An 18,650-nucleotide genomic window follows, 5' to 3' on the forward strand; every position below is an offset into this window, starting at 1 on the left:
TGATGTTCAAGCTGGTTTTAGAAAAGGCAGAGGAACCAGAGATCAAATTGCCAACATCCGCTGGATCATGGAAAAAGCAAGAGAGTTCCAGAAAAGCCTCTATTTCTGCTTTATTGGCTATGCCAAATCCTTTGACTGTGTGGATCACAATAAACTGTGGAAAATTCTGAAAGAGATGGGAATACCAGACCACCTGACCTGCATCTTGAGAAATCTGTATGCAGGTCAGGAAGTAACAGTTAGAACTGGACATGGAACAGACTGGTTCCAAATAGGAAAAGAGTGTGTTAAGGCTGTATATTATCACCCTGCTTATTTAACTTATATGTAGAGTACATCATGAGAAACACTGGACTGGAAGAAACAAAAGCTGGAATCAAGATTGCTGGGAGAAATATCAATAAGCTTGGATATGCAGATGACACCACCCTTATGGCAGAAAGTGAAGAGGAACTACAAAGCCTCTTGATGAAAGTGAAAGAGGAGAGTGAAAAAGTTGGCTTAAAGCTCAACATTCAGAAAACAAAGATCATGGCATCTGGTCCCATCACTTCATGGGAAATAGATGGGGAAACAGTGGAAACAGTGTCAGACTTTATTTTTCTGGGCTCCAAAATCACTGCAGATGGTGACTGCAGACATGAAATTAAAAGACTCTTACTCCTTGGAAGAAAAGTTATGACCAACCTAGATAGCATATTCAAAAGCAGAGACATTACTTTGCCAACAAAGGCCCGTCTAGTCAAGGCTATGGTTTTTCCTGTGGTCATGTATGGATGTGAGAGTTGGACTGTGAAGAAGGCTGAGCACCGAAGAATGGATGCTTTTGAACTGTGGTGTTGGAGAAGACTCTTGAGAGTCCCTTGGACTTCAAGGAGATCCAACCAGTCCATTCTGAAGGAGATCAACCCTGGGATTTCTTTGGAGGGAATGATGCTGAAGCTGAAACTCCAGTACTTGGGCCACCTCATGTGAAGAGTTGATTCATTGGAAAAGACTCTGATGCTGGGAGGGATTGGGGGCAGAAGGAGGAAGGGACGACAGAGGATGAGATGGCTGGATGGCATCACTGACTCGAATGGACGTGAGTCTGAGTGAACTCCGGGAGTTGGTGATGGACAGGGAGGCCTGGCGTGCTGTGATTCATGGGGTCGTGAAGAGTTGGACATGACTGAGCGACTGAACTGAACTGAATGAACTAAGGTAATGTGCCACTGTATTTGCATATGGCATTTAAATATCCTTTTGGTAATAAACCATGTCTCTTCTACTTCAATTTGCTATATGCAGGACAACATATAAACTGTTTGTCCTCAGAAACTAGTTCTGATTCCACTCTTACCATAACATCTGTAGGGCCCAAAATACGAAAGAAAGAAAGTGAAAGTGGCTCAGTCGTGTCGGACTCTTTGCGACCCCGTGGACTATACAGTCTATGGAATTCTCCAGGCCAGAATACTTGAATGGGTAGCCTTTCTCTTCTCCAGGGTATCTTTCCTACCTAGGGATTGAACCCGGGTCTCCCGCATTGCAGGCAGATTCTTTATCAGCTGAGCCACAAGGGAAGACCCCAAAATATACAAATAATTGATAAATATTTGTTGAATGGATACATATCTCAATTAATTAAAAATAAATTCTAGTGATTTTACGTAACAACCCCCGATATATCTTTATGTATTATGTATGACATACAATTAAAACATTCATTTCCTTTCCTCTCAAAAAAATTTCCTTTAGCGTCCACAAGTATGACTTTCTTATCTCTTCAGGACCTTGGTGTATTAAAGATTCTTTTGGTGACAAACAATAGAAATTACCTTTTGTTAGTTAAAGGAATCAAAAAGCAGGATATGTCATGATAACATTCTATGGGATATTATGACAGCCAAGGATAATTGAATTTCTATTTCTCAGGTAGGACTAAAGTCAGGCTGCAATTAGACCTCACCAGCAGGAATGGATAGCTTCTTAATTGAATTTGGGCTTCCCTGGTACCTTAGCTGGTAAATAATCCTCCTGCAATACAGGAGAACCCGTTTGATTCCTGGGTTGGGAAGATTCCCTGAAGGGGGACATGGAAACCCACTCCAGTATTCTTGCCTGGACAATCCCCATGGACAGAGGAGCAAAGAGGCCTACAGTCCATGGGGCCGCAAGGAGTCGGACATGACTGAGCAACTAAGCACACATACCTGGTCTTAGTTACAATGACTGTGGGACAAAACATATGATTTCTGTATATAGGATCAATTGCTAAACTTGGATCAAACTGTTGTATTTCTTATTATGATTTAATGGGGGTGAAATTGTGTCAGGGTAATTCTGAAAAAAAGGGAAGTATAAGTGGTCTGAATTCTGTTCACTGGATTCATTTGGCATGTTTATATTAGCACATGCAATCGTCCTAGTTTAGCTCTTCCTACACTAAACATTCTATTGTATTCCATAGTACTGGGACAAACTTTATCATCTATGAACTCTCATACCATAATTATTGCAATGTAATTCCTTGTCTCCCCTAAGAAATATTCACCTCTTGATTTACAAAGGAGATAAAATACTTCTCTGGCATCAAATAGTAAAGACGTGCATCATGAACATAATAGAAACATATACATGGTCAAGTGGTTGAAGTAATTTGACTGTCTTGAAAATATTTATATTGTTTATATTTATATAAATATAAATATTTATATAAAAAGCTGTTTATATAGGCTTTTTATAAATTATCTATATAATCATGTAATTATCCACACTGTAGGTTTTTTAAAATTGTTTTAATAGTTATTCAGTGGAAATATTAAATGACTAAGTGTGCTAATGAAATATTTTGCAGCAATATTTTATATAGAGGAAAATGCTAAACACTTAGATGGTGAAATTGGTACTGACCTCCTCTGCTCTGACGTTTTGCTTGCTATCATTTTTGCCACAAAGTGTTTTCTGCAGCACGTTGTTGTTCAGTCACTCAGTCGTGTCTGACTCTTTGCAACTCCTTGTACTGCAGTATGCCAGGCTTCCCTGTCCTTCACCACCTTCTGAGTTTGCTCAATCTCATGTCCATTGAATCACTGATGCCACCCAACCATCTCACCCTCTGTTGTCCCCTTCTCCTGACTTCAATCTTTCCCAGCATCAGGGTCTTTTCCAATGAGTCAGCTCTTTGCATCAGGTGGCCAAGGTATCGGAGCTTCAGCATCAGTCCTTCCAATGAATATTCAGTGATGATTTCCTTTAGGATGGACTGGTTGGATCTCCTTGCAGTCCAAGGGCCTCTCAAGAGTCTTCCCAACACCACAGTTTGAAAGCATCAGTTCTTTAGTACTCAGCCTTCTTTATGGCAAGAATACACAGAAGGACTATACAAAAAAGATCTTAATGACCCAGATAACCATGATGGTGTGATCACTCAGCATAAAGATGACCAATGCATAGCACAAAGGTTAATGTTTGATATAATGAAAATAATTGCATTGCATTTTTGCTTAATAATAGGGGATTGGAACACAAAGATAAATTATTATTTGGCCTTCTGGATATATACACATTTTTCAGGTAGGCAGACAAGGCTTTTAGAAGGCAAATAAATAATTATGACTTCATCAAACAACATAAAAAGCAAAGCCATCACTTTGCTGATAAAGGTTCATGAGATGTGATGGTTGGATAGCATCACCCATTCAATGGACATGAACTTAGATCAACCCCGGGAGATGGTGAGGCATAGGGAGGCCTGGTGTGCTGCAGTCCATGGGGTCACAAAAAGTCAGACAAGACTTAGTGACTGAACATTACTATATTTTACAATATGAGTAAGAGTGTCTCTTAATTTATAAGTCCAAGTACAAATGAGATAGACACTTAAATCATATTATTGTGAATTTGGGGAAGGACAAGAGGCCTTCCTCTTTCAATAATACTATCTACTTGCTAGGACTCTAGCTTTTGTTAAATTTTTGAAAACAAGATAGTGCTTCTGTTCTCAGTTCATAATACAAACTTGATATCCATTCATTTGTATATTCAATCACTCATGTCTTCAATGACTATATTTTATAGGGAGAGTTATCTTAATTTTGATAATGTGTTTTTTTTAGTGTGTTTAGTAAAGTATACTTTATGAATATGTGTGTCGACTGCTCAGTCATTTCTGACTCTTTGCAACCCCATGGACTATAGCCTGCCAGGATCCTCTGTCCATGGGATTTTGCTGGCAAGAATACTGGAGTGGGTTGCCATTCCCTTTTCTAGGGGATCTTCCCAACCCAGGGATCAAACCTGGATCTCCTGCATTGAAGGCAGATTCTTTACCATCTGAGCTACAAGGGAAGCCCCATTTATGAATATAAAGTACCTCTAATAATATATCTTAAGAAATATATAGAAGATAGCAATTTGTAAACTCAAAAATTGGCCTGTATATTTACATACTCATTTGTATACTTTTGTATTTACATGCAATGCAAAATCTAAGATTCAATGGTTTAAATATATTTGTTAGCTAAAAAAATGATAAAACTTTTCATTTTTCAGAGCAGAAGCATTATGATAGATGTATTCAGCAAGCAGACACTAAAAATATATTTTGAATTTGAAGATTTTATAGAATGGCTATAGTTAAGTGAAGTCGCTCAGTTGTGTCCAACTCTTTGCGACCCTGTAGACTGTAGCCTATCCAGCTCCTCTATCCATGGGATTCTCCAGGCAAGGATACTGGAGTGGGTTGCCATTTCCTTCTCCAGGGATCTTCCTGACCCAGGGATCGAACCCTGGTCTTCCGCATTGCAGACAGACGCTTTACCGTCTGAGCCACCAGGGAAGCCTGATATACTTATATGGTATACAGCAAATGATAATGTTCACATTGTCTTCCAATATTTATTTCTATTAATTTTATCTTATTTATTTACTGTAGGAAATATTATCTAAATTTGATGTTCATATATCTTGCTTTATTTTTACTTGATATCTGAAAGTGCTGAAGGAGAAGAGTATTTAGAAGTAGAGTCAAGAAATAGGATAAGAGGGATGGGAACAGATATAACTGAATTAAAACTAGGGAACAGAAATAAGTCATGGGAAGTCTTAGATGTCCTTCACAGGTTTGACATTTGAAATGGTAATCTCAAGTTAATAATACCTTTTTTGTCATGTGAAATGTGGGCTTATGACAGGTGAAATCTCTTTCTCCAAGATTTTTTTTTTTTAATCAAATAAAACTAGTCGTTCTTTATCCAGTGATTGATTCATTCCTTTTCACTTATGCACTCAATAATTATTAAGTGCATAATTTAAATAAAGATAGTGTTGGTTCTCACAGGTAGCAAGCTGCATGAGACACAGTTCCTAGTGTAGATAGAATAAGATTTGTGAAAATTTATTATGTATTATTAAGATCAGTATACATAAAGTTATAAAGCATCCTTAAAGGCTTTTTTCTTTTTCACTTATTTGTCTTTGAACAAGTGTAGACATGTGAATTAAGAAATTTCAACTAGAATTGCAAGTTTCTTATACAATTCTATGCATAGCCATGCACTAGATCATTTGAATAATATGAAAAGACAGTTTATATGCCAAAAAATTGTAGAAAAAGATTTATATTTTATGACTCTTACTGTCATAAACATAAGTAGCTACACTTCAGTCAGTTAGATGTTTTATGTTTGAATACTATATCCTAAATTATTGTTAGATACACTTAATCCAGTGGATTATAATTACTGGCTTCATAAGACATCTCAGGGATTTCAAAAACTACTGAACTTCAGCTTTCTATAAGATTAAAATTATTTCAGAAAATTAAGTAAAAATGAAGGTTGCCCATTTCTATACCTCGAGAAATTCAACTTCCTGAGAAAATACAGAGCATGTGTATAAAATTTTAAAAGATGCTTCTGATGCACCATGAAGATAGATAAAATGCTGTGAGCTCTAATATACTTTTATATCAAGATATGGTCATTACCATCTTTAATAAAGGTAACTTCAGCAGACTTACAAACACACTTATAACAAGAAAGATAATGTAAGATTCCCAGACAAATGCAGTATGTCAAAAAGCACAGAAATATGGGTTTAGAATGATCAAGGAAAATTTTATGGACAGGAAACCATGAATCAGGGTTAGGATTAGAAATGAGAGACAATAGATTTACATGGTATCTAACACATTGCATTCCAACATATTCATGCCTAGAGGAGATTTAGGAAACATGTGTTAAGTCAGTCTGTATAATCCCAGTGGACACCAACTGTCTAATTTAGGACATCTGCAGGATGTAATGGCAATTTTATTTGTGTCATTTTCAGTAATATTTTATTGGAAATTCTGGTGCCAACATAGCATGTAGAAAAATCGCTATATATTTACAAACTTAATATTTATGCCATCATTGTCTTGAGGACAAACCTACATCACAGAAGAACTGATTTTTAGGGGGAAAAGAAGACACAGAACTCCTTGGCGGATCTGCTTGGTCTTCACACTATAGATGACTGGGTTGAGCACAGGTGGAACTAGCAGGTAGATATGAGCCATGAAGATGTGGATGAGAGGGGATGAGTGTTTGGCAAAACGATGGACAATAGAGAGCCCAATCATAGGCACATAAAGAATAAGTACAGCACAGATGTGGGATGCACATGTGTTGAGGGCCTTAAACCTCCCCTCCTGAGATGAAATTTTTAATACTGAGTGAAGGATGAAAACATAAGACACAAAAATACCCAGAGAGTCCATTCCCCACAGCAAAGTGATCAGAACTAACTCATAAATAACATTAAACTTAGTGTCAGCACAAGCAAGGCAGATCACGTCCTGGTGCAGACAGTAAGAATGAGAAAGTGTGTGAGAATGGCAGAAGGGAAAGAAGGCCAGCTGGGCGAGAAGTGGAATCACAGGAAGGGCACTTCTAAGCAGGGCTGCAATTCCAATTTTAGTGATAAGTGTAGGAGTGAGAATGGTGGCATATCTTAGTGGGTGGCAGATGGCCACATATCGGTCAAGGGCCATGGCCAAGAGCACAGATGATTCAGTAAAGGAGAAAGTGTGAATGAAAAACATTTGGACTACACAAGTGTTGAACTGGATCTCCCTGGATATGGACCACAGCACCCTGAAGAGCGATATCATTGTGGGCAAGGACATGCCCATGTCAGTGAGAGAAAGCATGGCCAAGAAGTAGTACATGGGCTCATGGAGCCTGGGGTCTGTCCAGACAATATGTAGGATAGTGGAGTTGCCCACGATTCCAACAAGGTAGAGGAGACAGAATGGGATGGAAATCCAGTGGTGAAATTGCTCATATCCAGGGATACCTGTGAGATAGAAGGTGGAGGACAGGATGTTGCTAGAATTTGCAGTTTCCATAGGGCTTACTGTTAAAGCACAATGTATATTCACAATCACACTCCAGAGGGGGAACAAATGATAAGATCAGCACCTGTGTCACAAAAACAAAACAAAACTTCAGTCTGTCCTATAATCACTCCTAGATTTACCCTCACAGTTTTGCTTTGTTTTTCTTCATTTCATTGCTCAATGTCGTCAGTTAAGAAAAATATCCACTTTTATAACCATAACAACTTTCCCTTCTCCTCAGATGCAGAACTATTAACATGCTGTTTGAGCATGCACAAACTCCTTCTAAAAACACTATCCCCCAGAGCAGCACACACAAACCCACTGTAGATTACATTATTAATTAATACTTTTCTTTAGAACAATCTTGACCAGAGTTACTGGCCTTATATTAGTCTGCTTTGAAAAAAAGAAAAAAGACTCCTGCAATGACTTACATGAACGTCTTTGTCTGAGCTTGATAGCTTTTTCAGCAATACTAGAGTATCATGCAAGGCATCTCTACAGTATTCAGGCAAGATTTGGTCAGGATGTTTTTTATTCTTACTAAATTTATCTCAGACTATATAACTAATACCACAGTGATGGCATTCACATATGCATGCTAAGTTGTTTCAGGCATGTCCTACTTTTTGTGACCCTATGGACTGGGACCTGCCAGTGTCATCTGTCTAGGTGATTTCCCAGGCAAGAATACTGGAGTGGGTTGTCATATCCTCCTCCAGAAGATCTTCTTGACCCAGAGATCGAACCCACAACTCTTAGGTCTCCTAATTTGGCAGGCAGGTTCTGTAACACTAGTGCCACTTAGGTGATGGATAACAAGGGAATGGTAGCCACATAGAATCAACTCTGATATCAATATGTTCCTGGATTAGCATCTCCTTGAGACAAATATAGCTTAAGATGATTTAGTAGAATGTGTAGAATTTAAAATTTATAATTATAAAATAAATAATTTTATATGTGATGTTAAGCAAACTATAATTGATTTTGAATCTGATTTAAAAGATTCAGAACATTCTTCCTGTTATGTTTCAGAACTAATTAATCATTTAGAGACTGATTCATTCTACTGAAACTACAAAACAAAAGATATAGGGGTTTTTGAGAGAGTAGAAATTTATCCTTCAAAGCAAAAACAAGAGAGAAAACAAAACAAAAAAAAAAGTAAAATGCACAAAAAATGTCTACTGGCATCTGACCTCCACACTAAAGCTCTTCTGCTCAAATGAGAAAATATATCTTCCCCCTCTAGATTCCAGGATTTCTTCTGTGGTCAAGAAAGACATTATTAAGAAAGGTGAGCCATTTCTTAAACTCCACTTGCTCATCAACTGCCCAGCCTCCATGCTCACCAAAATATTGGTTTAGGAATTTAAACTCTATGGGACAAATTACCTTCCACTGTAAACTAATAAATCAGTATCTTCTGTCTTGGAAAGTCTTCTTTGACGTTCTGTGACATGAAATCCCCTAAGTCTCCTCTAGTTCCATGTAATATCCTTGATTACAGAAGATATTTCCCCCAATTGTTTAATAATTTTTTTAAAAAACACAAGATCCATAATCAAGACATCAAATAAGTAAATTCCAGAAACAAATTCAGTCTTCCTGACTCTTCATATTACACTTAGTTCTATTGACATACTGTATGAACTGATACTTCTTATGGCCCTGCTATTTAACTTCTCAAATTCCTGTCTATCTCCTCACCTTTCTGTCCAAAATTTCACTGATTATTACTTTCAATGCTCAGAGTGCCCAATATTATTATTTCTTTTTGATGATTCTTTTCTAATTTCTATTCTATAATCAAAATTTTAAAATCTGGTTCTTTTTATCTTACTGCTTAGTCAATTCAAACCATTTTTCCAATTTTATAAATGTTCTCTCCCATGGCCAAGAAGAAGTAAACATGAAGTTTCATTGAAAACTGGAAGATACGTGAACTAAAGGTCATTTTTCATCATATCACTGACCTTCTTCTGAAGTTGAAAGGAGACTTATATCTAACATCTCTCTTATGTAGAATCTATTTCTCTGGCTCTGCAATCACATTAACTTGTTATATTCTGGTTTCATAGCTTACTCACTTTAATTTAGACCAAATGACTTCTTTTTCTCTCTCTCTTCTGTAGAGGAGTTGTCTCTACTATAAACTGAAGATAATAATAATTTGATGGGATGTGCTAAGGTGAAGGAGATAATGTGTGTAAACTTGTTGGCATAGAGCCTTTTCTATGATGATGATAGTGATGAAAATGAGAACAATGATGATGACAACAATAACATTAACACCAATGACTGTTTGATGTATAATGAGAGGAGGAAGACAAGGGGAGACTATGGAGTATCCTCCTCTAGAGGAAACACCATGAATGGCTATGTTAAAAGTGACCTAGATGGTCTGAGAAGTAGAAAGTGAACTATATCAGTTTCATTTCCTTTTTATCAACTAAATATTTAGTATAGCCAGAGATATGAATTGCTCCTTAATATTTTTCTACCCAGAAATTCCTCTGATCAATATGATGACACTACATATACACTTTCCATTTTATTCAGCACCAATTTTGGGGGATAAAAATGTCCAAAATAGAATGAGAAATCTCACCAAGAGTTAAAATGAGATCTTTGGGATGTCAGTGAAATAGGAATCTGAACAATCACATTAGCATTCTGATGTTACTGCAACATATGTATTCATTATTCTCCATATTCACTAGTATCTGGTCCATCTATTTTTTTCACAGCCCCCATGTTGCAGTACCTGTTTGATTAGACAATCCAATATCCACTGGTCCTGATGCTCTAGTTTCAAATTCTTTCACATTGCCTTTTGATACCTTCTACATCCCCAGAGTAGGACAGTAGAGTCTGGAATTAGTTAATAAATTCAACAATATGAAGGTCTTAAGGTTTAGAACATAATTAATAATTAATATCATGTTAAGAATCACTGATACATGGGATTAGAAGGGACCTGAAATCTTATCTGCTGTAATCCCACTCTTATATTCTGGATTCCTCTTCTGTTATGTCTGGTAATATTCCTTTATGCTGTGTAAACAGTCACGTGCACTGACAGACAGGGGACTACTTGCCATGAAAGTCTAGGGTATATTAGGCAAGTTCTATCTGAAAAACCTATGTCTGGCTTGAATCCTCTGTCTATGGGTATGGACAATAAAGATTTGGAGAAAGTATGCACTCTAATAACCTGAGAACCTCTTCCTTCTCAAACCATTCCCCTGGTCCTTCTTCTCACACTTTGGGTGTCTGCCCTGCTCTCTTTGATCTCTCAAGCCCCCTCTGTATTTTCCTATTACCTCCCAGTTTTACTTCTCCCAATCCTCACCTAATGATAGAATAGTTCCTCTTGTCATGAGTGACTGCTCTAATTCTCAAGGAAAGAAGGATGAGTTAATAAGTGTTCCTCCAGTCCTTAGAGATGTGAGTCCCCATGAGAAATGCAGGACCATGCCTGTAACCCTGTCTGTACCACTATTTTACTTTAGGGCCCTTCCCCAAATTCTGTGTTTTCCATTTCCTATAATGCATTTTGGGAATGCAAAGGCAGGAGGTTATAGAAAGCTCCAAATATTTATCACCTCAATGTCTGGAACAAATGTGGTAGTGTGACATGTAATGAAATACTATCTTGCATCCAGAATATAGCAAGGTAATAAAGATGCTGGGCTTCCCAAGTGGCTCAGTGATAAGGAATCTGCCTGCTAATGCAGGAGGCACAGGAAATGTAGGTTTGTTGCTGGGTCAGGGAGATCCCCTAGTTAGGAAATGGCAACCCACTTGTCATTCTTGCCTAGAAAATTCCATGGACAGAGGAGACTGGTGGGCTACAGCGCATTTAGTCACAAAGAATTGAGAGAATCAATTTCTAGGTAGGTTGATAAGAAGTCCAGGGTCCCTGAGGAGGAGAGAGGGGTCTGGGGCTTTCAAAGAGGAAACAGGGGTCTGGAGCTCTCAAGTAGGAAAAAAGGACAAACATTTTTTTCTACATTGTTTTGTTTTAGTCAATAGAACAATGTAGCTTGCTCGAGGACATGTTTTTCCTTCTTAAGATCCTTCTGACTAAGCCTGTCATTTAAAAAATGTATATTGTGGGATTGGGTCTGATAAGATCTTTTTCCTAATTCTGTTATATTAAAGTGCAAATTGTGGAATTGGGTCTGCTAAGACTGTGGAATTGGGTCTGGTAAGACCTTTACAACCTTGAGACATTCTTTTGATTTACTGTAATAACCAATTGAAAAAGTATATAACTCCCTTGCTAAGACTATCAAGGGGGGCACTCTACGTCCCCTTTCTGATGTCTGTGTGAGAAGCTTTCTCTGTTCCCTTTTATAGTTTAATAAAATTCTGCTACACAAAAGCTCTTCAATGATCAAACCTGGTCCCTGGTCGCAAAGCTAAATCTTCTTTGGAGATCAGGAATCCTTCACCCTGAGCTATCAGAGTCAGATAAGCCTGAGTGACTGACAGGCACGCTTGCACTCAATAAAGAATGTTAGCTATGGAGTAGCCAATCAAAGGGACTAATTAAGGACTTAAACTGTTGAGGAACATAGAGTCTATAACCTAAGGGCTGGGAATGACTCAAGTTCAGTTCTGTCACTGTGCTTAGTTACTCACTTGTGTCCAACTCTTTGTGACTGTAGCCCACCAGGCTCCTCTGCCACGGGGATTCTCCAGGCAAGAATACTAGAGTGGGTTGCCATGCCCTCCTCCAGGGAATCTTCCCAACCAAGGGATTGAATCCAGGTATCCTGCATTGAAGGTGGATTCTTTACTGTCTGAGCCACAAGGGAAGCATGCCACCTGGCTAGCCTATCCAACCACCACAAAACAGGACATTTCATTGAAATATTCTGCAAATGTCATGACAGCCAAAGGTAATCTGAATGTCTACAACTTAGGTAGGAAAAGGAACCAGGCTGCCATAGGACCTCAACAGCAGGAAAGGATGAACTTTTTTAGATATGGTGACCTTATCTGGTCTCAGCTACAATGATTGTTGGACAAGGAGTTTAACTGCTCTATATTGGGTCAGATTGCTAATTTGAATCAATATATTTTATTCCTTCTTCTGATTTAATGGGGGTGAAATTATGTCAGGACAAATTCCAAAGAAAAGGAAATTTGTGGTAATGATCAGGATTATGTTCACTGGATTCATCTGGCACTTTTATGTAAGCACATGCATTTTCTAACTTAACTTTTCTCATTCCAAACATTCTTGCAAATTGCATTCTATGGTTCATGGGACAAGATTTATCATTTATAAACTTAGTTGTCATAATTCTTATAATGTACTTTCTTATATCCACTATATAACATATTTACCTCTTCTTCATTTATAAAAGAGCTAAAATATTTCTCTGGCATTAGACAGTAAAAAAAATACATGATGAATATAATAGAAACCTATATATGGTCAAGTTGTTGAATTAAATGAATTGGGTGTCTTAAAAATATCTGTACTATTATTCTCTTTATAAATGCACATGGCTTTTTCTCGACTTTCTGGGTAATGAGGTGGTTATCCACACTGTACTTTTTTAAAGGATAATGCTTTTATGGTTTAAGTTATTCAAATGACTGAATGACTAAGTGTGCTAATGATGTATTTTGGAACAATGCATGTATAAAAGAAAACACTAAACACTTAAATAGTGAAGGGTGTTATTCTCTATTCTGATTTTGTGCTTTGTTAATTTTTTTGTGTTTTGCCACAAAGGGCTTTCTGCAAATAAAGATGATCAATGCATAATCCAAAGAATAACATTTGACATCATGAAAATAATTGTATTGCATTTTTCCTAGTGATAGGAGACTGGAAAAAATGAATTATTATTTGGTCTTCTGGATATCTTACAGATTTTTCAGATAGGTAGACAATACTTTTAGAGGACAAGCAAATACTCATGGCTTAATGAAGCAAAACAATATGTGTAAGAGTGCCTCAGCGTGTAAGTCTATATAAAAGTGGGTTAGATGCTTATACCATATTATCATAATTCTAGGCAAGAGTAGGAGGGCTTTCACTTTAAGAGAGATAGCTACTTGCTGGAAGGCTGGACTGGACAAATAATGCTTCCCTTCTCAGTTCATAATATAACTGTGGCATCTATTCATTCGTTCAGTCATTCATTCATTTGTATAGTCAAAACTCACCTCTGATTCAACAATTGTACTCCTGGGCAAACACCTGGAGAAAACATGGTTTGAAAGGATACCTGAATCCCAATGTTCACTGCAGCACTATTAACAATTGCAACAACGTGAAAGCAACATAAATGTCCATAGACAGATGAATGGATAAAGATGTTGTACATACATAAAATGGAATATTATTCAGCCATTAAAATAACAAAATAATGCCATTTGCAGCAACATAGATGGACCTGGAGATTATCATTCCAAATGAGGTAAATCAGACAAAGGCAAATATATGATATTGCTTACATGCAGAATAAAAAAAATACAAATGAACTTATTTACAAAACAGAAACAGACACACAGACTTAGAGAACAAACTCAATGTTACAAGTTGGGGGAAAGAGGGAGTTTGAGATTGACATGTACACATGGCTATTTTGAAAATACATAACCCAGTATAACACAGGGACCTCTGGTCAATATTCTATAGAAACCTAATAGAAAAAGAATTAAAAAAAGAATAGATACATGTGTCTGTATAACTGAATTACTTTGCTGCAACATTATTAATCAAATATACTCCAATAAAAATACAAATTAAAAAATGAGAAGAATAAAATACTTAGGAATAAATTTACTTAAATAAACAAAAGACTTATATATAGGAAAAACTATAAAACACTGATGAAAGAAATCAAAGATGACACAAATAGATGAAGAAATATACCATGTTTATGGATTGGAAGAATCAATATAGTGAAAATGAGTATACTACCCAAAGCAATCTATAGATTCAATGCAATCCTTATCAAGCTACCAAAGGTGTTTTTCACAGAACTAGAACAAATAATTTCACAATTTGTATGGAAACATAAAATACCTCAAATAGCCAAAGAGAAAGAAGAATGGAACTGGAGGAATCAACCTTCCTGACTTCAGACTATACTAAAAAGCTACAGTCATCAAGACAATATGGTACTGGCACAAAGAGAGAAATATAGATCAGTGGAACAAAATAGAAAGCCCAGAGATAAGTCCACACAGCTATGGACACCTTATCTTTGATAAAGAAGGCAAAAATACACAATAGAGAAATTGTATATTTTATACATTATATAAAATTAAAGAGATTATTAAATTATTATATTATATTATATAGATTATTATTATATAATCTCTTTAACAAGTGGTGCTGGGAAAACTGGTCAAGCACCTGTAAAAGAATCATACACAAAAATAAACTCAAAATGGATTAAAGATCTAAATGTAAGACTAGAAACTATAAAACTCCTAGAGGAAAACATAGGCAAAACACTCTCTAACATAAGTCACAGAAGATCCTTTATGATCCACCTCCCAGATATTGGAAATAAAAGCAAAAATAAACAAATGGGACCTAATTAAAATTAAAAGCTTCTGCATAACAAAGGGAAATACAAGCAAAGTAAAAAGGCAGCCTTCAGAATGGGAGAAAATAATAGCAAATGAAGCAACTGACAAAGAATTAATTTCCAAAAGATATAAGCAACTCATGCAGCTCAAAACAAGAAAAATAAATGACCCAATCAAAAAATGGGCCAAAGAACTAAACAGACTTTTCTCCAAAGGAGACATACAGATGGCTAAGAAACACATGAAAAGATGTTCAACATCACTCATTATCAGAGAAATGCAAATTAAAACCACAATGAGGGACTGTCTCACCCTGGTCAGAATGACAGCCATCAAAATTTCTACAAGCAATAAGTGCTGGAGAGGGTGTGGAGAAAAGGGAACCCTCTTACATTGTTGGTGGGAATGCAAACTAATACAGCCACTATGGAGAACAGTGTGGAGATTCCTTAAAGAACTGGAAATAGAACTGCCATATGACCCAGCAATCCTACTGCTGGGCATACACACAAGGAAACCAAAATTGAAAGAGACACATGTACCTCAATGTTCAACACAGCACTGTTTACAATAGCTAAGACACAGAAGCAACCTAGATGTCTATCCACAGATGAATGGATAAGGAAGCTGTGGTACATATACACAATGGAATAGTACTCAGCTATAAAAATGAAGAAATTTGAGTCAGTTCTAATGAGGTGGATGAAACTGGACCCTATTATACAGAGTGTCATGTCCGACTCTTTGCGACTCCATGGATTGTATAGTCCATGGAATTCTCCAGGCCAGAACACTGGAGTGGGTAACCCTTCCCTTCTCCAGGGGATCTCCCCAACCCAGGGATCGAACCCACGTCTCCCACATTGCAGGCGGATTCTTTACCAGCTGAACCATAAGGGAAGCCCATACAGAGTGAAGTAAGCCAGAAAGAGAAACACCAATACAGTATATTAACACGTATATATGGAATTTAGAAAGACAGTAATGGTACCCCTATACGCAAGACAGCAAAAGAGACACAGATGTAAAGACAGGCTATTGGACTGTGTGGGAGAAGGTAAGGGTGGGACGACATGAGAGAATAGCATTGAAACATTTATATCAACCATAAGTAAAATAGATGACCAGTGTAAGTTCAATGCATAAAGCAGGTCACTCAAAGCTGGTGCTCTGGGACAACCCAAAGGATAGGGTGGGAGGGAGTGGGAGGGGGATTCAGGATGGGGGGACACATGTTTACCCATGGCTGATTCATGTCAATGTATGGCAAAAACCACCACAATATTGTAAAGTAACTGTCCTCCAGTTAAAATAAATAAATTAATTAATTTAAAAATAAAAATAAAAAATAAATAACACTTCTACACCAACTAAATTCTTCTAGAAAGAATTATCCTAATTTTGAGAATAGGTATTTCTAAATGTTTTTTGTAAAATATATTTCATGAAAATCATGTAACTAATGATACACTGTAAGAGTTAGAATATGCTCAGTTGCTCAGTCATATCTGACTTTTTGAGACCCCATGAACTGTAGCCGGCCATGCTGCTCTGTCCATGGGATTTTCCAGGCAAGAATATCAGAGTGGGTTGCCATTTCCTTCTCCAAGAGTTAGTATAGAGTGTGATATTTTGTAAATTCAAAACTTAGACTATCTATGTAGATGTTCATTTAGAATAATTTTACTGGCATGCAAAATGCAAAATTTAAGATGCAATGGTTTGAATATATGTTAAGGAAAAAACTTAAAATGTTTCATTTTTTGGAGCAGAAGCATTAGGAAAGATATGATCAGCATATGTTTTTAAAAATGTAAAATTAAAAAAAAATAAGATATTAAAAATACATTTTGTATCTGAAGGTATCATATGAAGGATGACTATAAATATTTAAATGTCACTTGTACATCTAAAATTAATGTTCACATTTCTCATTTTTTATTTTTCATATTAATTTTATTTTACTTATTTACTATAGGGAATATTATCTGACGTTCATGTATCTTTATTTTTATTTGTTGATGTTTCAGACAAGGTGAGTGTGCTAAAGGAGAGGGGTAATTAGAAGTAGAATGAAGAATTAAGATAAAGAGGGATAGGAACAGACATAACTGAATTGAAACCAGGGAAAAGATATAAGCTAATGGAAATTCTAAGTGTATTCCATATGCCTGACATCTGAAATCATAATTTAAAGTTAGTAAGATTTGTTTTATTATAGGAAATATGGGTTCATGAGAGGTCAAATTTTTCACTCCAAGTTTTTTTTTAAAATCCAATCCAAATGAGTCAGTCTTTATTCAATGGTTGATTCACTTCTATGTAACTTCTGCATTAAATAATTATTAAGTGACTCTTTTACACTAAACATAATGTTGATTTTCACAGGTAGCAAAATCCTTGAGACACAGTTCCTACAGTAACAGAATAAGATTTGTGAAAATATACTACCTATCATTAAGACCAATATAAAAACTGGGAGTTACAAAGCATTCTTAAAGTTTTATTTTTTGCTTCATTTCTTTCTTCTCTTTCAGTAAGTACAGACATTTGAACTAAGACATTTCAATTAAACTTGCAAGTTTGTTAATACAACTCTATGCACAGCTATGCATTCAATAATTTTAGAGAAATGTGAAGACAGTTTATATATTGAAAAGAGTTCTAGATAAAAATTGAGATTTGTATTACCTGTTTCCTACTACTATAAACTTACAAGTATCTACACCTCAGTGAGTTAGACTTTTTTATGTTTAAATACTATATCTTAAATTATTATTAGATACATGTAATCCAGTAGATTATATAATCACTGGCATCACATGACATTATTTCAGGGACATAAAAAATCACTGAGTTTGGCTTTCTGAAAGAGTAAGATTAATTCTAAAAATTAAATAGAACTATGAAAGTTGTCCCTTTCTATTCCTGATGAAACTAAATGTCCTCAGAAAGAACAGAACACGTGAGTAAAATTTTAAAAGATGATGCTGATGGACCATAAAGTTCGAAAATTTCCTTTTTGAAACCTAATATGTTCTTACATCAAGGTAAAGTTTTTTTCCATTTTTAAGAAAGTTAGCATAAGTAGATTTACAAACACACTTACATAATGAGAAAGGTAATATAAGATTCTCTGACAAATATAGTGTATCAAGAAGCAAAGAAATATGGGTTTAGAATAATCAAGGAAAACTTCATGGACAATCAGCATTGAATCAGGATAGGATTACAAATGAGAAACCACAGATGGAAGTGATTTCCAACACACTCCGCTTCAACACGTTCATCAGATTAGATCAGATCAGTCGCTCACTTGTGTCCGACTCTTTGCAACCCCATGAATTGCAGCACGCCAGGCCTCCCTGTCCCTCACCAACTCCCGGAGTTCACTCAGACTCACGTCCATCGAGTCAGTGATGCCATCCAGCCATCTCATCCTCTGTCGTCCCCTTCTCCTCTTGCCCCCAATCCCTCCCAGCATCAGACTCTTTTCCAATGAGTCAACTCTTCACATGAGGTGGCCAAATTACTGGAGTTTCACTTTAGCATCATTCCTTCCAAAGAAATCCCAGGGCTGATCTCCTTCAGAATGGACTGGTTGGATCTCCTTGAAGTCCAAGGGACTCTCAAGAGTCTTCTCCAACACCACAGTTCAAAAGCATCAATTCTTCGGCGCTCAGCCTTCTTCACAGCCCAACTCTCACAT

The 18,650-nt window shown here is 36.5% G+C and overlaps 1 protein-coding gene across 1 annotated transcript; it reads right to left on the reverse strand.

Moving 5' to 3' along the window:
- Window positions 1–6,415: 6,415 nt before the first annotated feature.
- OR51L15 (olfactory receptor family 51 subfamily L member 15) lies at window positions 6,416–7,375 on the reverse strand. The gene has a single exon (NM_001390357.1). The coding sequence runs from the start codon at window positions 7,373–7,375 to the stop codon at window positions 6,416–6,418; it is 960 nt and encodes a 319-aa protein (NP_001377286.1).
- Window positions 7,376–18,650: the final 11,275 nt, after the last annotated feature.

Source organism: Bos taurus, chromosome 15 (genome assembly GCF_002263795.3).
Source record: "Bos taurus isolate L1 Dominette 01449 registration number 42190680 breed Hereford chromosome 15, ARS-UCD2.0, whole genome shotgun sequence".
Lineage (NCBI taxonomy): Eukaryota > Metazoa > Chordata > Mammalia > Artiodactyla > Bovidae > Bos > Bos taurus.